Raw genomic sequence first — 27,613 nt, 5'->3', positions numbered from 1 at the left:
GAGAATATTCCGCTGCAGTTTCTGTTTCAAGGTCATAATGCAAAAGGTATTTACACCAACTCCTCACTGCCTTTGCAGCCTCCACGCTCAAGGTTTTACATTCCCTGAAGTCTGGGCCTTGAAGAAGCCAGTATTCCCTGGCTCTCATTTTCACACACCCTCTCACTCTACCTCACCTTTTTAATCTTTCTCTATCCTCTATCCTTTCCTCATTTTAATTTTTGCTGTTAAACTCCATCTCTGGGGAGTGGGAAAATGAGCAGAACAAAGGATGTGGGGGTTTAAGGATCATTTGGAGCTGGGAGATGCAGTCTTTGTGGCGCAGCCAGCTGGACATATAAAGAGATGGGGGGTGGGAGAGATACAGAAAGAGAAAGCTATGCAAGGGCAAAGAGGTGTGAGCATGGTTTTGAAACTGCAGAGGGGCTGGTTGCTCTCCTTGGGGTAGATCCTGCATTTAGATGCACTCAAGCAGAACTTCTGGCTTGCCCTTCACATCCTTAGCCATCTTTGTTTGTGATATGGACACTGTCACCACCCCACCTAGCTCCCACAACATTCACAATCCATTAAAGATTTCAGGCAAAGTTGATGCACTTATCCCAAAAGAATGACATTCAGTTCGTGTTAAATCAAGCAGATGGCAATGTTTGCTATCCTTTCAGCAAGTTTGGTAAATAAAACCTGATGAGACTTTCGAAGGGAAACACAAGCAGGGTCATTTTAAGTCCTTATAAAGTCTTGAATTAGATAAGGACTGATTTGCCAACATGGGTGTCTGGCAGTGTCTGTTGAAGACACTAGAGTTCACTGTCTGCGGCTTTCACTGAGGTATGAGAGAGTTTGTGATAGAATGTGAAAATGAACCAAAGCCTTGTCGCCCAAGCAACAAACTATGCCGTTTTGGGGCCAAGAAGAGGGCTTTTTTTTCTCAGCACTGCCTGGTTGTGCTCTATTGTGCACTTTTGTATATCGCTAGGGGATGCTATAATTGCAATACACACTAGGGGGGCAAAATCCTCAAACTGAGATCCTAGTGTGGACTTAGCCTTTTACCTCTTGCTCAGGAATGATTTAATGCATAGCTCTTTCCTTTGGTAAGAGGATGGTGGCCCAAATTGGGGGTCAGGTTGCCCACGAACAGCCCTTTGCTGTTTGGACATGATATCTCCTTGAGGGCCAAAGCTTGGCCTATTTTCCATTCTGACAGTGCTGAAGACCTTATTGAATATTAGCTGGGTGTAGAAAGGCAATGGCTGCAGAGATCAAAGGCCACACGGGTGGCCTTGGTATTGCACAGAACATGCTTAGTTGTTACCAAAGTCACCTATGTTTGAATTTATCTAGATCTTTAGAAGCTATTCCAAAAAGTTGATTGTGTTCATCTGGACTTGGTGTTTTCAGTGGGAGAAATGTTTCATCACTCATCTGAGTGACTTCTTCAGTCTCCATTCTGTTGGCTATATATAGCCAGCTTTAAGTTTTTAACTGCCTTGTGGCACACATATTCTGATATTCCAGGGTTTGTGGGATTTTAAAAAATGTATTTTTGTAATATAGGAACAATTTTTAGTCACAAAACAACCTTTGATCCTTCATGTTGACTTTTTGGGATGTTTTTTAAAGCCAGAAATGAACACATTTGTCAGGATAGAGGTGGTGATTGATGTGAAGGCCAACAAAACGCACATCAGAAAGATGTTGCAATTCCCAGTAATTCTGGTGTTTCTATACAATATATGATTGGTCGTAACAGAAAGTATAAAGATAACTTTTTTCTGTAGGAAACACAAGTGACAGGTGCACTTGTACAGTGCAGTCCGGGTCTGACGGAGAGCAGAGTTTCCAGTCAACTTGAAAATAATTATAACCAGCCTTCTGGCAAAGCTCTTTATTTTTATTCACGCAGTATTTTTAGACTTGTGCATAGGCAATGAAAGGCCCATCACAGGCATTAGATAAATGCACTGAATATGTCTGAGATTGGTCACAATTTGAGATTTGTTTGTCACAAATTACAGACATACTGAAAGGAACTGGTACAGAGCAGAAAAAAATGGCCCAAACTGCTACCTATCTGTGCTTCTCTGTTTGGAAGCCCATTTGTTTTTGTTGATAGGTTGATGTAATGCAAATCAAATCAGGAGTGTATTCTTTGTGCACTCTGGGAGGCCACTCAAAGCAGGCGAACTGACTGCGTTTGAATTGCAAGCAGAACATTCTGACAAGGTTGACTTGGTACTTTTGTTTGCCTCTTGTGGGCGAGCCAAGATGATGTATGAGACTCATACTGTGCAGACAGGCAACTACAAATTTGCTTGGCTACTTGGCTGGTGGGAGGTTGGGTAGGGAGTGTACGGTGGTGTTGATGGTGGTATGGGATGTGTGTGTGTGTGTGTGTTTGGGAGGGGGGGAGTGTCACTTTAAAGCAAAGCAGTGAGAGAAAAAGGAGCCTTTGTACCCATTTTGTCCTTTTTTAAGCTATTGTTTGTCAAGCGACGCAGCATTCCTCTGGTGTTATAATTCACAATTGAGCATGTGAACTTAAAATAATATTTCAGATGTGCCTTTGAGCAGTCCAAATAAAGGTTCCTCTGAAATCTGACGAAATGAAATAACTTTCTGTCTGTTCTTGTGCATTTTCTGAAAGTTATAAGCCTCAGCTTCAGAATGATCAAAATAGGTCCAGTTATTCTGTTTATGAGATGATCTCCATATTTAGACACTGTTACGCTGCGTTTCATCAGTCAGTAGGTAGACATTTGATTGATGAAAGTGACCTGACTTAGTGAACACAGGCCTCACTCTCTTACCTCCCACTTATTTCATCTTTCTCTCCCCTCCTTCCTGCCCTACACTGAGCCCTGTTTTCTGTTCCCTCTTTATCCCAAGACAGTACCCCCTGGTCCCCTTCTCCTCACTATGTGCTCAGCATGAGGTCTGAAACTTGTTTTTTTTTTTTTATCATTGTTTGCCCCCAACCCAACCCCACATCTCCCAATTTCTTACTACTCAGAGGGGGGGTGGAGACCAAAGAGGAGGGAGAGAGTGAGAGCAACCAGAGTAAGAAGGGAGGGAAGAGGAGCTGAGGAATATGGAGAAACATAAATCTCCAAATAAGAAGTGGGGCGTAAGATAGGTCACATGTTGAATGTCTGTGGAGTGCCACGGTAGAGAGTAGACTGAGGGGATGGTTGATACAGCCGAACCACAGTAAGGAGTTGGGGAATTGCATCCTGGACCCGTAGCATGAAGATGCGTGTCTGTGTGTGGCTCCTCTGGGTGTCCTGGTTCTGCACCTGTGCAGAGTACTCCAAGTGGTGCAAGTGTCATGGCATCGTGCCGGCAGAGCCAGGTTTAGACAAGAGGTCAAAGACCCTGTTCAAGGAGCGTGCTCATCACAGTGGGGGACACCAGCACACACCTCACAGGAACAGGGCACACCGGAGAAAAGGTGAGTGCTAAACTCACAGAGCTGACAGACAGCACTCTGCTGCAGAAGAGCTGAAACTTTTCGTGCAAGACCTTTAAGTGAGAAGGTAGATGACAGCACCTTATAGGCTGGCATGTAGCGCATCTGACAGGCTTAGAGCTGCAACTAAATTTGTGATTTTAAAACAGATAAATATCTTCTATGTTACTAACATTGCCTTTTGCATCCTTGTTACATAAAGTGTAAGTATTGAAAATCAAAAGTCATCATAACTTTTCTTCAAAATGTTTACTTTTTTTTACTCTTTTTTACATTTCAAACTCTAGATCTATAAATGCATTAAGTTAATGACCAGATAAAGTAATGTAACTGTAAATGTAATCCAATGTTTATTTAAATCTAACTGTTTTACTAAACAAAACATATTTAAAATTTGTGATGTGTACTATATATGTCACAGCAAAAAAGTCAGTTCACAATTATGTTTCAAAGTAAGTCTCATCAAAGAGAAAACACATTGGCTGTATGTAATAAAGTCTCATCTATATTTTTTCTTCATAGTAGTTACATCAGCTCAGATTTATTAAGTGTATTAAGATCGGCATTTCGTTGTTGTCTTCAGTCTTTAATTATTATCTTAAGCCGCCAAAAAAGACAACCTATTTTGGGTTAAATTAAGTTAATTCAGCCTTTTGTGTTGACAGTGATTGTTAATTCCTTTACAAGCGAATTTACTCTGAAGTCACATTTTGTCACATTCCTCACTACAGCTGACACATTCTTTCTTTTTTCTAATGCCTTCCCACCCTCTTTTCCTCATTTCCAACACCTTTGCTGACCTTTTGGTCTACAGCCTGAAAGAGGTCCCTTCCCTCCGCACATCTTGGTCCCAGCACCATTCCCATGGGCTGTGTTTTTGCAGGGGCGACTCATCCTTCATCCTCTCTAAAGCCTTTGTTGTAGGCTGAAAGCTTGCCGATGCCGAGGCCATCCAGCCTAAGTTGTTGGATCAATATAAACATCCATCACTTAGCCCCGGGCCTTTCTGACCTTCACAATGCACAGTTCACTACACAATGCTTTATTTATGTGCGCCATTAGAAAGAATGAACTAGTGGTAGTCCATTTATTTGGGAGTTGTCCTCACTGTGGAAACTTGGAAGTAACTCAGCATCAGGACTGTTTTCTGTCTTTAGGAGATGTAGTAGAACTTATTCTTATATGGCATGGTTTTTTTTATAATCAAAAACTCAATTTATTGTATATTTGTACAAAATCTCTAACCTGTTTTTAGTTCAGTAATTTAAGATATCTACAAAAAGCTATAGTAAAACCTACTGTGGCAAAGCCTTCAAGCTGAATTGCTGGACACAATGAATGAGGAGCAGATGTACAGTTTCCTTCTATTGTTAAATAAAAACATGGAGAGATTCAAAACTTCCTGCCACATAGGAGTGCTAGCACAAAAGCTGAAAATGGACAACAGCTCATGATTAAATGGAAAATGTAATACTTCCTCCTCCGTTCCTTTGATTAAACCTAAAATACAATATTTAAAGGCAAAACCAAACTCTACTGTTGAAATTGATATTAATATTAGTGTGAAGTTTTGCTTGTTTGTTTATAGCAGTGTTTACAGTGGTCATCAGAAATGTATTTTCTTTTATTCTATTTATTTTATAACTGACTCCACAGAATATAAATTAGTGCTGTGAGAATCACTGGCAAATATATTTTAATTCGACAAGGTTTTCATTTATTCATTACTTTTCTTTGTTCAATAGCTGGTTATATTCTGTAATATTGTGGCATGTAAAAATCCAAAGAGCGTTGCTGGTCTCAGGTATTTCTGATAGTGTTATGCGATTTACATTTGGTTGTAAGGCAAGGCAAGTTTATTTGTATAGCACAATTCAACAACAAGGTGATTCAAAGTGCTTTACAGAGACATTAGAAACAAAAACAAATAAAAAGCATGATTTAAAATTGATTAAAACAAGCAAACAAACTAACTAATTAACAAACAAACAAAACAGTATATAAAATCAAAACAGATAAAATCAGAACAGTAGATAAAATCAGTAGTTAAAATGTAAGTTTTGAAATTTAAGCTTAAGTGCGGATTTGGTGCTTTATTCAAATGCAGCTGAGAACAGGTGAGTCTTCAGTAGTAATGTAGTAATTAAACGTTTCTTCCACGATGACATGTGACTTCTTTTTACCCTGAATTTCTTGCAAAGTATCTGCAATAGATACAACGAGAGAAAAGAACTTACTAAAACATAAACACAGGGGACACAGATTCATTAATCTAGATAGTAGTTTTCTTCATATAATGTAGCGGTTAACTTTCTGTGGTCAGAAAAGCGGAAACAAACCTTGCCATTTTGAATACAAATTAAAATCACATCAATTAAAATCACAGAATGCAGTTTTATGGACTAAAGCAAATAAATTTATTATTTATTTCCAAATAATAATAATAACAATAATAATATTTATTTCTACACTAATAATAATTTCTATACTAACATTGCGGGTTTTTTTCGTGGTCTTCCCAGGAAGTTGATTCTGTTCACCGAAAACGGAATGTCCCGGTGAACAGAATCAACTTTCAGGGACGATTGAGCCTTGTGCCTCGAGACCTTTCGTGGTTTTATTTTGAAAACCATTCCATCAGGAAGCTAAATTTCACTGCACCTCCCAGCTGTGTGGAGTTGGGACTGCGTGGGAGTAATCGTTATAGAGCAGTAATTAAGTTTAAGATATATATATATATAGTTGCGGTAACTTTAAAACAAACAACAAAAAACAACAACAAAAAAAAAACCCTCAAATGGCAATTTTGTGAAAATGAGGCGTAAATGCTACGTAACAGGTTAGCTTTAAATTTAATATCAGAGGAAAGTATCCTGGTTGTTGACTTGGCTGCTCAGAATGATGAGCAGAAGTTATTTGGAGAACATATTTCTACCCGTGTTTGGAGTTCTCCTCCTCGGTAAGTACTGTTGGAACTCTTCCTGTCAACTAAACAACCTGTGTTAGAAAAGATGAGCATGCCTTTTAACTGTAATGTGTTACTTTGAATCCTTGACATGAAATGAAAAATCTAAAAAGACCTAACGTAGAGTTTTGAGGGGGATGTTTGTAATACTGCTGCAGGGTCTGTGTTCAGGGTTCCACTTGCTTTAATTCTAGCAGCTTCACCAATGCACAGATAAACTGTAAAAAACTGTAAGACAATTAATGTGTCAAAGTCACTAACGAGACCACACAGACCAGTTCCACAAAGAAGTGTAAAATGATCTTTCGGCCGATTTGTTGTGTGACCTCTCCTGATGAGTTTATGGTCTCAAGTTACTCACCAGTTTGAAGTGTACATATATGCATGGATGTTGTGTAATTTCCACATCCTGTCTGCATTGTGCTTCTGCTGCATGAGCTGAATGGATTTGTTTTTTTAAATATAGTTACAATTATAATGAATCTGTTGCCAGCTGATCTTTGGGTAAACCTCTAACAGTTTATGAATTCATAATTTGTTACCCAGCTTGTGCAGCTTGTTTGAATGGAAATGTTGGTGACGTTCAGGAGCGTCCTGATTACCACCTACCTCCCAAGAATAAAGCATTTTAGAAATGTCCTGAGAGTGTTTTGACCACGACATGCTGGTATTTTGACTGCATCCTGCCTTTGCTCTGAATGTGAAAGGACACAGTGACAATGAGGTTGGACAGCTTATTGTTAGCTGTAATGGGAAGGCATTTCCGCCTATAGTAAATGAAAGAACAGCTCAAGAGGGACAAGAGCTGTTTTGTTGATTGTCCTTTCCCATTTCAGACTCCCAAAATGTTGGGTCAGATTAAGATAATATTCAGTTTAGATGTGAATTCAGTTTCCTGTTTTCCTGATTATTTTCTTTAAACACAGCTGGTATAAATTACATTGAAAGCATGTGTTTTTCATAGTATAAATTAAATAAGAAGCAGCGTCTGTGCTGTAACTTGCCTTCCCAAACCTTGCTAACCTAAGATGATTTAATGATGTAATTTAACACACTTGTAGGACTTTGTTTCTTCCCACATTTTAAGTTTTCAAAAGTGAGTGTTAAGTGTCTCTTGAAGATGGTCTTTTGTTCTGTGGCGGATGTCCCGTTGATGAGGAAGTTCCCGTCAGCTTTTGTTGGCCTGGATGTTCCTGAGAACCTCTGACTTCCGCTCCTGTCAGGAAGCTGATCACCATCTGTGCACCGTCTTTGGGTATCCAGTCCCATGGGAAGCTCAAACAATGGCATTCCATTGCAACTGGCTGCAAATACACATTGTTTGTTGGTAGCAGAGCATACGTTTGTTTGTTGTGGGTTTTGCTAGTGGCTGGAACTCAGGGGTGGCGATGTGTAGGGCTGAGGTTTGCTTCTTACAGAGAAAAGTGCTGTAATTTACACCAAATCTCCTGTTGTGAAACACACAGAAACAAACTCAGGAAATCAAAGCTAACATGAGCAGCATTGCTTAACCAATTCTCTCTTTATCCTCCTCAGGTTCCAAGGTTCGAGCAGAAGAGAGACCTCCCCGCATTGTCCACCACCCCTCTGATGTGGTGGTGAAAGTTGGCAATCCTGCCACCCTCTCCTGTCGCGCTGACGGAAGCCCGAAGCCAACTATTGAGTGGCTACGCAACAATCAGCTGCTAGAGACCGCAAAGAGAGATGGCCAGCTGCAGCCGATGATCCTTTCAGACGGGAGCCTCTTCTTTCTGAGCGTGGAAGGGGGAAGACAGGGGCAGTCGCATGAGGGTGTCTATACCTGTGTGGCTAGGAACAGTGCGGGGAAGGACACCAGCCGTAATGCATCGCTGTTTATCGCAGGTGAGACTGGGACATGTGTGGCTACTCATAGGACCTGCTGTACCACAGAAAATATTTCCCTACAGGCATAAAAAGAACTGTCTGTCTAACTGACAACTAAAACACTTTGATTAGATTAGTCTTTTCATATACAAGGCTCCACAGAAACATGATGTGCACGAGGTAACCAATCAGAAGAAAGTTGGCTTAAAGGGTGGTTGGCCTTATAGATAAATGAGGGTCTGCAAGAACATCTGGTGTCTGCGTGTATGTATGAATCATGCAAAGATGTAGTCCTTAAATAATCATATCGTAGTGCAACTACACTGTAGTCATATTTCGTATTTATTTTATATTTTTACAACGTATCAATAGTTGTTTGCCTTAAACATGAGTAGTAACAACCTTAATAATTTATATAATACATTTAAAATACAAGACCTATGAAGTGCATTACAAGACACCACACAACATAGAAACACTGAATTAAAAGCAACATAAAGTTAAATGAAAACCAAAATGACACTGAATGTTCAAATATACAAATACTGCAAAAAAACTGAGAGTAATAATAAAAAATAACCACTCAAAGTATAAAAACTGGTGTCAAATTTTTTGCACACTCAGAAACAAACTTGTTCTTTATAAGCAGTCTGTTCAAGGTCCAATCATGTTTTCTTCTGTGGGAACATCGGCCTCCCAGAGGCACAGAGTTCAAATGTTCATGACCAGTGTTGGTCAAGTTACTTGAAAAAAGTAAACTGATTACTTCTCCAAAAAAGTAATCCAGTTATACTGATTACTAATTTTCAAAAGTAATTAGTTACTTAGTTACTTTTAAAAAACATGATACACAACTTCAATAGGTAATAAAACAATACACCTTTCATTTTCCATCATATAAAATGTAATCAAATGAAAAAGTCTCTTTTTAAAACTTGTGTTATTAGTTTTAATCCTTTAACTTTATGCACATTGCATCAAGCAAAAATGTAATTATATGCAACAGTCTTTGACTTGAAGAAATTCATTTAACATTTGAACCTATTTTCTGCACAGTCCAGCATATTAAAAAAAATGTTTTGTGTTTACACTCACTCTTTCAAATAGATGCAAGTAAAACACAGCAGAAAATAAATAAAATCAAAGACTTGGCACTGAGTCCTGTCGTTCGTAAATCTATTTTCACCTGTTTAGCAGGAGTGGAGCAGGTGGAGGTTTGCCCAGTGCCGCGGCGGTCATGTCAGTGGGGGGATCCGGGGGTTTCTCTTCTATTTTCTATTTCACATTCCCGTGGCAGCGTGCTTGGTACTTGCTCAGAAGTTTAAGGGTTTTTTTGCTGTAAAAATAAGTTTTCTTCCCCCGCACTGTACAGCAGACGCTAATGTTTTTGTCACTTTTTTCAAAATCAAACTCAAAGTAAGGTCAGTACTTCCACGCTTTAAACGCTGTGTGCTGGTCATACTCTCCCCCACTCTATATATTATCCATTGTTGATCTGCAAATGTCTGTTACCATGAACGTCGCACGCGCCTACATTATTGCTATGAGACACTCTCACAAGCAAAATCACGGTTTAGTAACGCATTAACACAGCATGCTTACGGGAAAGTAACTGTAATCTAATTACTTTTTTTGCAATAGTAATCCCTTACTTTACTCGTAATTTCAGGATTTTACTACTGATAAGCACCTCGCACACAGTCATTCACATTAGAGTAATGAAGTAACAGATAAGCAATTAGTTCCTTTTGTTTCAGTCTCTACTTTATCAGTGTCTGTTTTTTACAATGTATCCAGTTAAAGACATAAATAAATAAATAAAATAGGAAATGTTCTTTGAATTAAGGAAATTAACTAAACTTCTCTAATGTTAAGCATTTATTTCATACAATTCAAGCCCAACAGTCATGCTGACAGAGTTTACTTCATTACTTCATTTACTACAGCATCATTTCTTTATCACGTAGAAAAACGGCATAGTAAGAGACGCTGTTGAAATTGCACTTTTGTTTCCTTCTTATATTGAGATATGTCAGGGACTAAATGTGCAGACAAACTGCTTCACACTGCAAGAAATGAGATTTTCACAGGTCTGGCCCACTTTTGGGCGGTATGTGTAAAATTAATTTGATCTAGGGGGTTTATGTCTATATTTTTCACATAGTTTCATTACTGAACCAATCAAAACACATTTCCTGTCTCCTGTTCTGGTTTGTCTCTAGACTTATTTCCAACTCCATTTTTAGCAAAAATAGTAATCAGTAATGAAGTGCTTTAGCAGCTGAGATATTTGATATTCTCAGTTGCTAAAGCACTTAATTGACAGTAGAATTTCTTCCAAGCACATCAGCCTTATTTCCACAGGAGAATTCTGGGTCTTTGAACATCGGAATGCTTTTTAAGCATCCATTCTCAAGTCTCGCCCGAGTACAGACAAGTGTTTGGCTGGATGCATGCATCTTAAAAATAATTTCTAGATGCGCTTATAATTTGTTTTTCTCTAAAAAAGACAATAGATGAAACCCTAATCAGAAAACAGAGGTGGGGCAATAAAGACATCACACAGACACTCGTACAGAGAGGTGATGAAGACGTGCGTGGTTACAGTCACAGAGAGACAGTGTCAGTGTTTGCTGGAGTCAAACAGTGTCCCAGTGAGCTGTTGATTTAATTCAGTTCACTTCAGGTAAATTCAGCTCAGCTGGATTTATACAGCACTACTTCACAACAACAGTCCCTACAGTATGAGGACCAGAACTCCCAACATTTCAAACCACCTGGCTCAATATCACTCCCTAAGCCACCCTGTTACCTATTCATCTTACTCCAGTCTCACATGGTAGGTCTGACTCATCAGCCTTTATATCACAGTCAGATTGATGGTTGTTCATGAATGTTCATTAATGCATTATTTGTAGTTAAAATAATGTATTCCTTTTTGGAGTTTATTTTATAAAACCTTCTATGTTTGTATAGCTTTTCACTATGTTCATAGAATAGATATAATATATAATGATATGATTAATATAATAGATAATATCCTTCATATTCTGGCGTCTAAAATTGCAAAATGTCATGTGGGTCAACTGTCTGATTAAATAAACAGACTAATATGATTTCTGTTTAAATGAAAATTTATTCAAAATAAATAAAAAAAATAAAATGTGTTAATGAGAAAATGTTAAAAATGTTGAGATCAAACAAATTTTCTTAAAAAGTAAAAAGCAATAAGAATGAAGAGGATATTTCCCCATTCAGAGGATGGCCATTTATGGTAGATGTCTGGTTATTTTACTTGGGAAAAAAGGTTCAGTAATGATGAGTAAAGCCCACAGAAAATATGAATTGGAGTTGATGGGAGCAGTGAGACACATGAATTTGTCTTGCTGGAAAAGTTGCAGTACAGAGAGGAATGCCTCTCATAAAGGTTTCCGACACATTCACAAGCTCAAACTGAGAGAAAATACACTGCATGCTTGTTGCATATCTTTCTTACATGCGAGTGAGTCAAGGCTGTTCTGTGGTTGAATATGAGGAAATGTCACTTGTCCAACCCTCTGGGCTGAGGGTTGGACAAGTGCAGAAATAGACATTTTATCTCATGCAGACAGTTTATCTCTCAGTGTATTCAAAGATATAGGTCTCAGGTAAGCTTAACCTGAACTCTCTGATTTTGCAGTGTTGAAGGAGGAGTTCAGTATGCAGCCTACTGATGTGGAAGTGGCAGAGGGGGAAATGGCTGTTTTAACCTGCAGCCCCCCAGTGGGACATCCGGAACCTAATGTTGTCTGGAAGAAGGATGGGCTGCCCATCAGCAGTGCTGATCATCATTACACTGTGAGCTGTCTGCCCCTAATAAATCTATTACAGCTATATAACCTGTGTAAAATAGATTCTTACAACTGTTTGAAATGGAACTTCACAACTATTAACAAATGCATCGGGCACTGTCACATGATGTTTCCTCTTAAGAACTTGCACTCTGACCTTTAGCATCCACACCTTTGTGCATGTTCCAACCCTTTTAATGACCCTGCAGGACCTCTTTCAGGGCAGTTTCTATGGTAGGAAAAAGCTGGATCCAAATAGGTGAATGTCAAAACAATCCAGTATCAGTGTGAAATTTGTCATGTCGGCTAAACCAACAAACAGCAACACAGCAGCCAGCTCTTGGAGGAATTCTCATCAAATTGACAACAATATTACATTCGTTTGACAGTAACGCTCTAGAGGGTAGAAACGGATCAGATGAGGAATACTGGCACTGAAATCAGCCTTGTAGATGCAGGTGCAGACATCGCTGTCAGATTAACATAACAGCAGCAGCAGGAGGTAAATGCATAGTTCTTAAGGTAACACTGTTTGCATTGATAAGAGCATAGTACTGGATTGAATTCATTCACTAAAAATCACCATTGTATTAAAAAAACTGGAAAAAAGTCAGATTATAAATTCTCGATAAATGCATTTGCAGAGGTTTGCCTGTGAAAGAAGGTCAGTACAAATCGATTTAGCTTTGAGGTCTAAAAAGTGCATGCTTTTACATTTCCAGCAGGGAGTTACTTCTGGTTCCACAAAGAAGTCTGATGGAAAATCTTCTGGCTGTTTTGTTGTGTGACCTCTACTAATGAGTTTATGGTCTCAAGTCACCAGTTTGAAGTGTACATATATGTATAGATCCTGTGCGATTTCCACATCCTGTCTGCATTGTGCTTCTGCTGCAGAAGCTGAATGGGAAGCTTATCATCGGTCCTGCAGAGAAAAGTCACTCTGGTGCTTACGTGTGTGCGGCCATCAACACTGTGGGGGAGAGGGAGAGCAGGGCAGCTCGGCTCTCTGTGCTGGGTGAGACAGGAACTGAAAACAACTCATCACTGTGTTAGCATCGCTAGTTTCCAATGCAATGTCAGGATTCCAAAGCAATATTACCCTATGCAAGTTTTCCTTCTGCAAACAAAACACTTTGATACATGCAAAGCATAGTTTTGAGTTTCTCTTCTGTTGTACTGCAGCCAAGCCCGTACTGGTGCTGAAGCCAGAAAACGTATCAGTAAGAGCGGGAGAGTCTGCCCAGTTTTACTGCCAAGCTAAAGGTGACCCTCCACCTGCTGTGGTCTGGAGCAGAGAGCAGGGACCACTGCCCAATGGCAGGTAATATAGAACCCTTTCACATGGTCACTGGCTAATATTCATTTATGCTTTATGGGTGTGGAAATATTACAGACTGTGGCGATTTTAAGTGTTAACATTTTATGTAAAACAGACACAAAACACCAAAAAGCACTGCGCTTCAGAGCAGTCTTTGTTTTTCAAATTCAAAAGTCCAAATTATTCTTAATCTTTGTCTACATCAAGCTGTTAAGTTATATGGAGGCTTGTAAATGAAATCAGTTGAATCTATGCTATGTCTAAATGTTGATTCTTTTAGACGAGATGAGGGGGATGTGAAATTTCAAATCCATGTGTGCACATGGATTTGGCAGGGATAGCTCAGTAGGTAGAGTGGTGGCCCCATGATCGGAAGGTCGGTGGTTCGACTCCACTGAACGGCTACCCTGAGGTACCCCTGAGCAAGGTACCGTTCCTACACACTGCTCCCCGGGCGCTGCATTGGTGGCTGCCCACTGCTTCACTGGGTGAATGGGTTAAATGCAGAGGAACTATTTCCCTACGGGGACTAACATGCACACTTTACACTTTACTTTACTTTACACAGGTACATCGTAAACCCAGACCAGACTCTCCAGATCCATTATGTGACAGCCCTGGATGCCGGGAAGTACACCTGCACTGCTCTCAATGATGTGGGTGTGGTCACTGCCAGTGCACAGCTACTAGTTGAAGGTGAGGTTACATGATAATGCTGTTAAAATATATCTGGTGTCATGTGTTTTACAATCACTCGATGAATGTTAAAAACACTCTGCTTCAGTGTGGGCCATCAGAATGTTTTCCTACGATTACTCTAAGTGTAGGAAATGAGTGCTTCCTTCACACAGTGACATTTCTGTTTTACAGCAGTCAGAGCCACAGTTTAGAAATGATTGTTATGATTTGATATGCTGAAACTAATTCATTTCATCATGTGGTGTCTACGACTTTAGTTGTAGTCTTCTGAATTCTGTAATTTAGACGCGATTGTAGTAAGTCCACACTTGGGAAGTAGGTTTGTGATTAGATTATTGTTCGTCTTTGTGCAAAGGTCTGCACATGAAGGAGAGAACAGTAATTTCCCAGAACGTGCTGTAGGTTTTTTATTAAAACAAAGTGACATTATATACAGGATGCAAAGGCAGAGGTGTTTTTCATAAATTAGCTGATTTGGTCAGTAAAAAGCTGAAGAATAGCAGAAATGTTAAGCACAGCTGCTCATTCTGGAGTAAGATCTTATAAGCTGTGGGCGTGCTTTGCTGCATGCATTTGCATTTGAATGAGTTGAAGCAGTTTTTGAAACTCGTGTTGGAGTTGTCCATGACAATCAACTGTGTTTTCTGTCATCGAGTATCTGTTGTCTAACTGAAAAATAACTTACCACAATTGTATATGCAAAAATATGATGCAAAAAATACCTTAGTTCAGCTTCAGACATTATAATATGCTCACTTGCAGATACTAAAGTGCTTATGCATGCCACAGTTGAAGATATTTATTCATCTCATACACCTTTCTTAAACACCTCTCCATAAAAAAATCCTTATCTTTGCACTGTCCAATGCACATGATGTTAAAATGGTTACTCATAGATTTGAGCAGTTAATGAAAAATAACAGAGAGGGAACCATGTGAATCATATGTTATGGTCTTCATAACTGCAAAATCTCCGTCCATCTGAACAGCTGTGAGGGTTTAGCAATCTCCCTACCATCATCATTGCACCAAATGAGGGTGAAGAATGATGTTTATCCTTTGGTTAGCAATTGAGGGATTTGAAGTATCAGTGGAAAGACTTTATGAATCTGTAATGTAAGTTTAGAGTCTTTAGGAACATGTTTGTGTTCAAAGAAACCTTGCAGTTCTATGTCAGCGGTAGATTCTTGCTGTGTGAATGAATTCATGAAACAAGTATGCTCTAGGTTAACGTTGGCTAGTGAATTTTCACTGCACAATCTGGCCAGCAACAGAGAGGTCCTCACACACTGCTGCAATCATCTGTGGTTAATGCAATGGGTTTGAATAAACCACTTGTGTTTCCAGAGGCTGCCAACACTGAGCAGAAAGACCTCCACAAAGAGCTGTCATCCCTGCGTGTGATTCTGGAGAACGTCACCGTCATGGCCCCTGATTCTAACATGTCCTTCTTACAGTGGAAGGTAAGGGAAAGCTGTTGCACCACGTGTCAGAAAGAATGCAGGAGTATGACACGTACACGATCCACATTGTATTTTCTCCCTGACCAGCTCCAGTCACTCCCAGCGCAGCCGCATTACCTTGATGGCTTTGAGGTTCTGTATCGCTCTCTGCTCACTGCCAGCTCAGACTGGGCAGCAGAGAAGGTGACATTCCCCAGCTTCCAGGCTCAGGTGGGCCCCCTAAAGAGAGGCTACAAGTATGATTTCAAAGTTCGGCCTTATGGCAGCGGCTTATATGGGAGGGAGAGCAACACCCGGCACCTGAGAGTTTCTGAGACAGGTGACAAAGGTTTTTACTTTATCTTTGTGATGTGAGAATATTCATTGTGTTTTGCTGGTAATAATAAGTGCTCTGTTTACAGTGCCCAGTGCCTCTCCTCGGGCTGTGTCAGTAACAGTCAATCATGAGCAGAATAACACCATCCATCTGAGCTGGGAGCCTCCTCCTCCTGTAACCCACAATGGGATCTTACAGGGATACCAGGTAATTACAGTAGGACTGCACGACACAGTTATCTGCTCAGCAGACTGTTGAAACCCTCAGGGAAACATAAATCCTTACAGATTGTAATGAATCATGCTGGAGTCATTTTAAGAGGGAAACATGGGATACAAACAGTCCTGCATACAAATATATGGAAGAATTAATCAGCAAGTGGAACAAGAAACAGATTAACCAATCACTGTGCACTAAGATTCTGAGGCAAACTTTGTGATGGAAGAAATGTGTTGTATTGTAGACATATTAAATATTTAATAAAGAAGAGCACATGGTTCTTAGTAGGAATGTTTTATTCTGTTATAACTGGAGTCTCAGTTACTGGTATGTCCATGTGGAGCAGCTGATGAATTGTTTAGTGATTAAAGCTTTATCCACACAAATGATTTTGATCATGTTTGGGGTGGATACAAGCTTCAATCTCACTCTTAAAGATGCAAACTTTCTTCAGGTGTGGTGTGTGGAGCCCGAAGAGCAGCAGTACCAAAACTGGACTGTGGATAGTAGCCAACTGAGCCTTCATATCTCTAGCCTCAAACAAGGGAAGCAGTACTGGGTCACCATAGCAGCAGTCAATGGGGCTGGAGTAGGAATGCTGAGTGACCCTCATGGATTTGTCATCAGTGAGCAATACAGCTGTCAACTTTTTATTTCTGTATCAGGACAGATAAAGACCAGCGTGTGTTCTCAGACTGGGTTGTATTCATTCATAATGTGCTTCCATTCTGCTGCTCAGACTCACAGTTAGGTGGACTACCCGAGGCAGATAGCCAGAGGCGGCGTTTGTCCCCGGTCCTGGCCTTTCTTCAGGACCCTGTGTTGCTCGGCAGCATCGGCGCCGTCTTGTGGTGTGTTCTGATGGGTGCAGCGATCTGTCTCTTCAGACACCACAGCAGGACCGGTCAGCTGATACCAAGACCTGGCAAGGCTAAAGGTATGAGTTTAAGGCTTTAATGTCCACCATAGTAAAAAGAAAAAGCTGAACCTCCAATACACCCACAAAGGCTTTGTGATAAACAATAATATGCATATTTTGTTGATACTATATCTTCCTTTATTTTTAGGTTTGCGAAGACTAGCCGGTGAAGATCTCATTATAAAACACAGGTAAAATGAAAAGAAGACGCATATTCGATTCTGTTGCGACAATAAAGTGACAGGAATACATTCAAACCACTAAAACCAAGTGTGGATGAATCAGCTTTACATTCATTCAAGTAGTGTCTTGAATGTATACAAACCACTTTGAATTATAGTCAGCAAGTCAGCTTTTAAAGTGTTGGTAAGACAGCTGGTTAAATGTATTACATTCATTCTCTTAGATGTTTGTTTACAGACAAAAAAACACCTGCTTTTAGTTGATGGCGCGTTGAAGAAGCACAGGAAGTAAGCAGTAGGCGGAACAGAAGCAAAATCTGTTTTCACCACCTAAAAGTATTCACCTGGAAAAGAAATGTTGGGGGGGGGTGTAGTGTAGGTACAAGGTAGAGCAGGTCTTCTGCCTATTGGAAGGTTGATGGTCAGATCCTTAACTTAATGGCTAAGCATTTTTGGACAGGATACTGAACTCTCTGTAATGCGTTCATCTGTGAATGTTAGTGAAAAGCACTACGTAAGAACCAGTCCTCTTTGCTTTTCCTCCATCCAGTACTTTCCTAAATCTATCTGTGTGAGCTTTAAAGGGAACGACTCCTTTTACTGACTCAATACTTTACACAGGAATTACTGAGTGACCTAACCCTTCGAAACACGAGCATCACAAAATATTGAACAGAAACCACCAAATGGTGTTAAAACTTTTAGTAGAAAATAAATTCACCAACCCCTCAATTCAATTCAATTTTATTTATATAGCGCCAAATCACAACAAAAGTCGCCTCAAGGCGCTTCGTAGATGGCTGCATTCACTCTAAAAAAAGTTCAAAATTGTTCCAAGTTACCTTCATTTTTTTCTCTTGCTTCCATCATTGCATGGTTTGCAGTACTGCTGCCTTCTTATTCAAACTCGGGATGTGCCAGCCTCTGACATGACTATGGTTAGGTAAATACTAGAGCACCACTGCTTCTTATATAACGCTTTTCTACTCTGAGCACTTACGGCGCTTTACATAACTCGCACAAGCACTTCTCCTACCAAACATTCACACGTATTCATATGAAGCAGCTCGGGGTTAGTAGCTTGCATGCAGACTGGAGCAGACGGGGATCGAACATGCTTCATCTTCCCCTCTACTGTCAGAGTGTTTTGTACTATTCAAAAGCAAAAAGCCATTTGTTAACAAGAATTCCACGGTATCCATGGTAGAGAACACAAAGTGAGATTCTTATAAATATTATATGGAGATAATGAATCTATGCTACAGCATAAAAACGTCTCTAATATTTGACGTTTGGTTCCAGCGAGTTCATTTTGGTTTGATTTGGTTTCTCTCCAGGATGGCAGCTCCAGATTCACCGTGGATCCCCGGAGGCTGGAGACCTTCTTTGAGTCAAAAGTACCATGACCTATGGGCCCAAGGTCAGCATCACCCAGGAATCCGAAGCACCAGTGAGTATGGACTGCAAAACAGTAGACTGATGATGACTTCTTTCTCCCAAACTGCTGTCCTACAGCAGACCCGACTAGATTTACTTGTTTGGGTTCGTGGTGACCTCTTAAAATCCACCAAAGATTTTTTGCTTACAGTTGAGGAAACGAAAAAAATCAACCAATGATTCTGATGGTGCTACATAAGCTGTTTTCAGACGTCATGTAAAACAATCTGGAGAATTAGCTTAGGACATTGTCTGAAATTGTGCTGCTGGATTGAACTTACTGGACTACAACATGTGCTATTCTCACAGGTTTGAGGCGTGTGTGACATGGTAAACTGTCAATATCTATGCGGGGAATCCAAATATTAATGAAAATGACTGTGGAGTGTTGGCACAGCAGGTGGGCAGACATTTAATTGGATGTTAATTTGAAACTGTTCTGATGCTGAATCACCAAAGCATGTTTACTGGCTAATGCAAACTGCGTTTTCATACAAAGTGGAGATCCTAGCTGATTCCAGAGCAGTGATAGCTGAGCCGGTATACTTTGTGCTCAGTTTCCAGTGAGCATAAGCACAGCTTTCAGTGACAATACCTAAATGTAGCCACAAGATGGCAGTAATGTAAAGACTGGATCCAAACATGGGAGGAGCTTTATGACAGCACTGTTTGAGATGAACAGACACATTTATGCAGAGCTTCTTTTATTGACCATCTTTAGCTTCCTCACATCCACAGTCATTTTAGAATATCCAGTTAACCCAGTATGCATGCCTTTTCACTATAGGAGGAAGCCAGGATACCTAGAGGCACAGGGAGACCATGCAAACTCCACAGAGTTGCAAACTCCAGTTGAGGTTCAAACCAGGAAGTGACACTGCTAACCACCTTATGGCTGTGCCACATGAAGCTGCAAGAAGGGAAAGCAGCAGCAAGACCCAGAGTAGAACAGAACAGGCCTTAATGGCCACAGCTACTACAGTGATTAGAAAGACAAAGCCTGAAAAGAAGTGATGGTTGTAGAACAGCTTGAAGGTGCTACATCTGTAAGATTCTTAGGCATCTGTGTGCAGGCTAAAGCCGCTCAGATAGTTCGTCGTATATAAGATTTGACAGCTGTGTTTGTTCAACTCATTTCTGGGATTACTGCCGAGCTTGACTTTGTGGCCCAATGCGTGAAACATAGAAACCTTTTAAACCCATGCAGTATTTTGCAATTTGGGATGCAGCCTTTTGTTCTACTTGTGTTCTTATAAATCTCTCTGTTTTCTTAGGCCTCCCAGTCTCATCCAAGAAGGACAGCAGCTGCCTGGAGTCGACCGTTCCCATTGTGACCGATAGCTGCGGTGTCTACGGCACCTTTTACGTGGACCTCATGGGCAGTGGTCTTAAGACCTTCAACAGTCCGGGACGTGTCACTAAAATGTCTCATGGTTTGCCCCACAAAGAAGGAGCCGAAACTATCCAGATATTTACTCATCCTGCCAGCAAGCCCTCACCCATCATCAGCAGGGAGGCTCTGCCATGGAAACAGGCCATACGACCCCAGCCCAAGATGGGTGTGCTAAGGGAATCATGGGAAAAGAACCACAGCAAGCAAGGTAGATATGGAGCAGTGGATATCTGGAAATGCAGTGTTAATTTCTTTCTTTCTTGAGTAACGTGAATTGGCCAATTGGTTTTCTCCACAGAGCTGCATGCAGTGAGCAGTGTCCCTATACTTTCAACAAGAACCCAGGGACATAGTCACATACCAGCTCTCCAGCACGGTACTTTCAATCTGTGTAATTAAATCATTATTGTCCACAAACCTCGTGGAAGTGTAAAAAACATTTTGTACACAGATCAAACTTTTTTGTAGTCCCGAAATTTAAAAATATGCTTATAGAATCTGGAATAAAAGGAATTATTGGATAATTATACTTTGCTATGGTTTGCTATGGTGTATCCAGGTGGACATCCAGACAGTGGTAAACCTGTGGGTTGTCCTCGTCTGCTGCATTACTCAGCATCACTACATCTTATGAACATGTTGCTGCCCCCTCCCCCAGTACCCACCGAGGACGCCACTGACACGCAAAGCCTCACCTCAGATGGAGGGTGAGATAAACACTCAGACTGGGTGTTAGAGGGTTGAATGGAGATGTTGTTCTGGGAAATGCAGGTGTTGTGTAGAAGGGGAATAATGAAAAAAAAAACAGATTTAGTTGTTTCTGACTCCTCATCAGCAACTGAAAAATTAGACTTGACAATGCAGGTTTTCAGATAACCCTATAAAAACCAGTGTATACGTCAGTCTTTAGGATAGTTTAGTTGGCATAAAGGTAGTACATTATCTATATAATACAGGATATTTCCTTCCTATAGTGCAGCTAGAATGCAGACTACCTTTAACTCTAAGGCTGTGAGTTTGTTTGTTCAGGTACTTTTGAAGAGTAACAGTAAACTCTTCAACAGTAAAACCTCTGTTTTTGTAACCTCTCCAATTCCACTGATAAAAACAGAATGTATTTACTAATCTGTAGCAGACACTAGCTGTCACTGTGACAGCGATGTGAGATTAACCTTAATATGACCCTCAAGTCAGTTTGGGACACACTGTTCAAACTCTGAAATTGTTAAATAGATGTGATTGTGGTTCACTCAGTTGGACAGTAGTATGCTTTAGTTTTGTCACAGTGGGAACTTTGAGCCCTCTGAAAATGTTAGCTAGCTAGTCCAGAATGAAAGACTGAAATTCAGTTCAGTTTTATTTACATAGCACCAGACGACAACAACAATGTCCTCAATTCACTTTATATTGTAAATATCCTACAACAGTACAAATCCTCCCACCTTCTCTCATACCTCCTGGATATGTCCTGCCCCTCTGGTTGCAAAGCATTACAGTAGTGTGTATTTTAATATTTCTTTCTATGCAATGTTTCAGTTGTTTTATGCAAATAACCAGAAGAAATGTTAAAAAATCTAGCAAAGTTTTCCTGCTTCCTGCCATGTATCTTCTATTTTTTTAGCCTTCCATTAATGGCCAGCGATGACTTAGACTTCGGTGCTTTGAGTATGTTTCTGTCCCAGAAAGTGCCCACTTTAGTGGAAACACTTAAGGAGAACAATGATAAGGATCCTATTTGCAGATATGTGTAACACTGAGTTTAAAACACAGGACACAAGAAGACTGCTAGTTTGGAAGTGTAACCAGTAAAGTTGTCATTAATTTATGACACCTTGTATATTTATAATTGTGGTTGTTACTGATCCCAGTACTTCCAGTAATTAAGCTGCCTGATGCAGAACATTTTGATCAGTTCAACTACTTGTTTATTTTTGTAGTAGTCTATTCTGTATTAGTCTAGTATTGAAGGACCTCAGGGAGTTGTTTCAGATATTGGTTTGCATGGACATAAATGAGGATGAACTGATTTATTTTGTTAGTTAAAGGCTTCTTTGACATCGTGTCACATATTAAAGGATTAACTCAATATTTCATAATTAGGAAGAAATTCACTAAATTGTTGAATAGAGTCAAATATTTGTTTTGTTTTTTTAATTTGCAGAAGTCAAACGCACAGATCAATGTTCAGCTGCATGTTAAACAAATCTTTTATATTCTCTGTACTTGCTTACAAAGCATTACACTATATCACAGACATACCAGGTTGTTTTTGCCCTTGTACTAGGTACTCGCTTTGAAACATGGAATAGTTTAACGTGGTGGTCTTTTCTTGTCACTGACTTCTTGTGCTCTCTGTTTAGCACTCTGTTACAAGTCACTTCCTACAAGTCACTGTGTGAATGTGTGTGTGAATGGGTGAATGACTGAATGTAGTGTAAAGCGCTTTGGGGTCCTTAGGGACTAAGTAGAGGGCTATACAAATACAGGCCATTTACCATTTACCATTCCTGTGTAGAACCTAATTACTATACAGAGCAGAAAAGTCAAAGCTCTGAAGTTTTTTTTCTTTTATCATATTTGAATGGTTATTCTTTTCTTTATGTAGTTGGTAGACTTTTATGTATAGAAAGGTACAAAGATAAAGACAGCTAAGAATAAGCTTATTGGCATGAATAGTGTTTGTGTCTGACCTCAGCAGGACAACTGAACTCTTATATACTGTAGTTCTGTTATGTAGCAAACCTCACTTTATATATATGTTTGCGAATTGATTAAATAAAGGAGATAAAGACAGCAACAACAATTTTTATGAACAAGTGGTGGTTCACTTTATTAACTTAGCTATCTAATTTCACATTTTCATAAATATATTTTATGTAAAAAAAAACTTCCTGTGACAATGAATTGCAGCTACGAGCACTTCTAACCTCAATAAAATCATACATTAAGTCTTACATGATATATTTTGTTAAGCTTGTTTTACGTTATGTTTAACAAAATGTGAGAAGAAAGCATAAAAATCAGTGATACCATTTATACAGTGTGATGTATACAGTGGTTTCCTGTATTTCTAAAGGTTGTTTGACAGAAGAAAAAAAAGACACAAGTCTTACAGTCTGTTTGCGTCTCCCTCAGCTCTAGTCGTTCCACAAAGCTAACAATGGACATGGGCTCTCTTCAGTCAGTGTGTCCTGCATCAGGCCCCCATGGACAACTGGGACCCAGCAACAAGAACATCTGCCCATCCTACAGCCACCTGTGCACTGCATTATCTTCTGTGTCACAGAGTGATGAACAGGGCAGCATGCTGACAGCACAGGAAGCTGCTGAGTACCTGGAGCTCACTCCTAAACCAGAGAGATGCAGGTAAAGCCATAATGAATCCATTTACAGTCAGCACTGAGCAAAGGTGAACACTATAATGACTATTCCATGATATTATTCTGCGTATCGGCTTAGTTTCTCCTGTATGCAGCCTACATACAGATGCATGCACAGTTACTGTAGCTGACCATTCTGCTCCTTTGTGTCAGCAGTGCCCTGCCAGAGCAGCGTCCTTCCCTGTCCCGTCATTTTGCCTCGACGCTGAATTACATCTGCGGGCCGACTCGCTCTGCTCAGGTGCACGACGCCTTCACTGAGCCCGAACCTCCATTAAATAGTCTCCGTCATGCCTGCCGTCAGAGCTCGCCTTCCTCCTGCTACAGCGAATGGGACAGCTCTCTGTGGAACACGATCAGCTCAGTCATGGACAGCAACCTGTCCAGTGCCCGAACCAGCCTCATCAGCTCCGTGGACAGCTGCTACACTAATGACAGTGCTAACTTTGCTCATCTCCTGGCCATGGCAGCGGAGAGCATGAGCGGAGCCTCTTTGTCAGGTAAACAGCAGAAATGTCACTTTTGAAATAGGAAAATCAGTTGTGGCAAAAAAATGTATAAAAACATCCGTTTTCATGAGATGATGGTGGAAATGAATGAGATTTAACTACGCACAGTTATGTGAGCTTTTTTGAATGACCAGCTAACCTAACCCCACGGCACTTAGTGGGTGGGGTTAAGTTATAAAATACTAGTAAAAATACTATTTAAAAAACTACAGAACTCCCACAAGTGATCCTGTGGAGTTGTTTTTTAATCTGCTACTTTCAACAACTTGTAGTCCTGAACCATCAGTGTGTTCAGTGTTGTCACCCATCTATATTTTGTCTGTGTTTTAAACTCATTTACTCACAAAAACATTTGTTTTTAAAAAGTTTATATTTTAAGAAAACAATTTGGAGGCTGCTTTCCGAAGGATTCGTTTAAGTTTTTATAGTATCAGGACAAAAGATACGTAAGAAGGAGAAATACCTAAGTCAGCATAAACTGTGGCTTATAGTTTTTACTAAAGGATAAACAGACTCATGTTTATGTCGTACTTTTTAGTTCATTCATTCATTTAGCACTTTAGTCTATGCCATAAACTTTTGCTAATTATTAGACGCACACACTCTAACAAGTGTGTGTCTCATTTTAGCATGTGGACTCGAGAAAACAGGGGATCAAACTACAGACCTTCAAAATAATAGAAGGTCAAGTGTACCTCCTGAGGCACAATGGAGCCCTGTAGCACACAGAACTTATACAGAGCAGTGTCTCAATACACTGACAAGTTGGTTTGGTTTAGTTCATTCCTACCAGTGGCTCCTCATGAACTGCTCTATCCTTTGGAGCATTATTATTTATTTATGAATGATAAATAAACAAAGATCAAATGATTCAGTTACTAAAAAAACAATTTGAACTTTGAAATGATAAAGTGTAGTTGCCAGCTGATGTGCTGTTGTCTCATAGCGCAAAAGTTCAGGTTCCATGTGCAGAATCACTGATTTTTCATGTGACATAAACAAAGCTGTGAGCTGCTGCTTTTAGTCTCTATTGGAATGGATGAAAACAAACAAGTGCAAAACCACTGACGCTGTTGTACTTACCACTTTCCCCCACTAGATGGGGCCTTTCATCTATGAAAGATGCTCAATGGTAAGGAAGAGCAGCCCTAAGTTGGTATGGAGGGTTACAATGTTGTGAAAATGCTTTGTGGAAGTAGCTTGGCCTCTCTGGCCTTCTTTGTATATTTCTGATGTCTCACTGTGTGCAGAAACGTGTCTGAGCAGACTTTCTGCTTTGGTCCACGTGCCCCCTGTGCAAAGACAAAAACTCATTCAGTCTAATATCTAGTGGCACCAGGCAATTACTTAGGGACCTTTCAACAGATTGAACCTCCAGATGAGTCATCTACTTCCCTCTTTGTCAACTCATCAGTCACCCTGCCCTCCCTCGGGGTCCGTGCAGCTTTATTCCACTCACTACACTCACTTTTGGCAACGTTCTGCCTTGCATGATTTTCACTCTATCACACAGTATGAAAACTCTTGAAGTGGCTTCTCTGCAGCTGATTATGTTCCCTCGCAGTTACTCTGAGTTACTTTGAGTACAAAGCTGTGGATCACATGCAGCCAAACCGTACCCGTTTTTAACATTTGTGCAATGATGGAATCAGGTCATGGGTTCATTTTATTGTATGTCAAGTGAAATTTTCTGGGTGTTCAGGACATCCTATCAGTTGTGTTTTCAGTAACATTTAAAATGTTTTGCTTTACAGTTACCAATAAAAAAAAAGTCTGTGCAGTTAAGTGCACACACAGGTTCAGTGTACTTATCTGAGACCTAGCTTGAAGGGTACAGTGTGGATTAATCCTAAGAAAACAGCAGGAAGAGGCTTGTCACAGATTGGTGCACTTTCACACTCTCACATTAATTGGCAGAGCCTGTATAGCTTCAAGGCTTCAGCGTCGTTTTTGTGTTTTGTTTCTGGACATGAGCTCGGAGCTCTTTGAAATTTGTTGCTACCACTGGACTGCACAAAGCGGTTGGTGTGAATTGGCTCGGTTTGTTTCAGAGCCTCAAACAAATTAGAAAAGTTTTATTTTCAGGGACAAACTGCTGCTTCAAAGAAGCTTCGAAATGTTCATTTCACCCCTGAGAATCATCATGAAAGGTGCTCCTCAGAGGGCTCGAAATGTTTACTCTTGCTTCTCCAAAGGCAAATAAAGTTTCACACGCGCACACACAGACACATGCTTGATATTGAAATGTCAACATGTTGTCCTCTCCTGTGTTTAGATTTCTCTCCGCCTGCCTCCCCCCTCAGCGCCTTGTACCCATCTTTCCATGCAGAAGGCGACTCATTCGGCGAACTGGAGCCTGTTTCTGCTTGGGACTGGAGCATGGCCTGGATGGAGGAAATGGAGGCCCAGTACTCAGAACACTATCCTGACAGAAACACCAGACCCTTCAACAGTTAGGGACTCTGCTACAATGGTGACTGAACTACCACAGCTGAAGTTTAAGAGCTGCAGATACACCTCCCAAGACCAAGGGACAGACACTGATCCATTCACGTTCTCAGAAATGTTGGTAACAGTTACGCGGTTGCGTTTATTCAGGTTTTTATTTTTGTTTCTGTCTGATCTGGTTTCATATAGCTCATACTGTATATGTTTGGGACACCTTCGCAGGCAGATGCATGCCTCTCTTTTTTTAAATACTTCTCCCCACTTATCTCAGGGTAGCATCCTTGAAATGACTTCCACAGAGTCGAAGAAGTTCTCTTTTTTCCTTCTCTACATCCTTTCCGCTCATTAGAGAAACAATAATGAGATACTTCCCTCAGGATATTCTCACCCAGCAAAAGGCCAGAGAGATGCAAAGGCAGGATGCTAGATGGTCAGAAAACAGTCATTAGGCAGAGATCCTGTGCTGGAGGTTCCCTCTCAGCACATGTCTGTATTTTTTGCAGGACATTTTATTTGGTGCTGAAGTCGTATGACACAGAGGATTTCACTCACTGATCAAACATGTGTATATATATCTATATATATAAATGCAGCATATTAAGCAAATATTATTTAAAGAAATCCAAGACACTGCATGTCCTGAGTTTATTGTTGCTTTTATAAACCCTGTTTGCAATAAGCTGTAGGTACAGAACTAGGAAAAAAAGTTAAAGTAATTAATCGAGTTAACCTTTTATCACCAAATACCTGGAACTGTAGTAAGATTTGAAGTATTTGAAATGAAAATGCTGCGTGCATAGTTTATCCTTTTATATATGCAGGTATTTCACTAATTCTAGCAGAAATGTACTTGTATTTTGAATTTTATTTTGTTCACATTACATTGCAGATGGTTTTATAGTTTGGAATAAAGTAATTTTATTGATTGAAAGCCACAAGAATAAGTTGTGAAATAAAATCATTTTTCTACTCAACAATATTTCACTGAAGCTGCTTTTCCTTTGACACTAGTAGTAACAAATCAAGCTAAAATGATCTTCATATGCTCTTTAAATAGTATATTGATGAAATTGTATTAATACCAGTACCATTATTGATTCTGTTTATGGCTTCCCTCATTGATTCCTGTTCACAGACACATTACAAACACTAAAAGTCTTGCTGTGTGCATGTTCTCAGTCATATGACGACTCCGTGTATTGGTTCTTAGTCATCAGA

At 40.1% G+C, this 27,613-nt stretch overlaps 1 protein-coding gene across 3 annotated transcripts; it reads left to right on the top strand.

Moving 5' to 3' along the window:
- The first annotated feature begins 2,839 nt into the window (after positions 1-2,839).
- Positions 2,840-27,372, top strand: robo4 (roundabout, axon guidance receptor, homolog 4 (Drosophila)). Of its 3 annotated transcripts, none has more exons than XM_085288292.1 (19): positions 2,840-3,454; positions 7,974-8,300; positions 11,962-12,119; positions 13,007-13,127; positions 13,295-13,433; positions 13,999-14,126; positions 15,477-15,592; positions 15,680-15,911; positions 15,994-16,115; positions 16,582-16,753; positions 16,867-17,064; positions 17,195-17,237; positions 18,566-18,678; positions 19,940-20,266; positions 20,357-20,434; positions 20,618-20,765; positions 23,194-23,424; positions 23,595-23,938; positions 26,277-27,372. In XM_085288292.1, the coding sequence occupies exons 1-19, from the start codon at positions 3,250-3,252 to the stop codon at positions 26,402-26,404; spliced, it is 3,330 nt and encodes a 1,109-aa protein (XP_085144418.1). In that variant the 5' UTR covers positions 2,840-3,249; the 3' UTR covers positions 26,405-27,372. The 3 variants fall into 3 exon arrangements, with proteins under 3 accessions (XP_085144418.1, XP_085144417.1, XP_085144420.1); XM_085288291.1 differs by having other exon boundaries at positions 26,223-27,372; XM_085288294.1 differs by lacking the exon at positions 2,840-3,454 and adding an exon at positions 6,084-6,431 and having other exon boundaries at positions 26,223-27,372.
- Positions 27,373-27,613: the final 241 nt, after the last annotated feature.

Source organism: Mchenga conophoros, linkage group LG10 (genome assembly GCF_057382185.1).
Source record: "Mchenga conophoros isolate Kocher_MC1m ecotype Shallow Benthic linkage group LG10, M_conophoros_male_GT1.1, whole genome shotgun sequence".
Lineage (NCBI taxonomy): Eukaryota > Metazoa > Chordata > Actinopteri > Cichliformes > Cichlidae > Mchenga > Mchenga conophoros.
This window is presented reverse-complemented; position numbering and strand designations above follow the sequence as displayed.

What these genes read in the sequence shown, in the direction of transcription:
- robo4 (XM_085288291.1), top strand. Translation starts at nt 3,250, where the DNA reads ATGAAGATGCGTGTCTGTGTGTGGCTCCTCTGGGTGTCCTGGTTCTGC. An exon ending in AGCCTCACCTCAGATGGAGG is followed by an intron (nt 20,766 to 23,193) that starts GTGAGATAAACA and finishes CGTCTCCCTCAG; the next exon opens with CTCTAGTCGTTCCACAAAGC. An exon ending in CCTAAACCAGAGAGATGCAG is followed by an intron (nt 23,425 to 23,594) that starts GTAAAGCCATAA and finishes TTGTGTCAGCAG; the next exon opens with TGCCCTGCCAGAGCAGCGTC.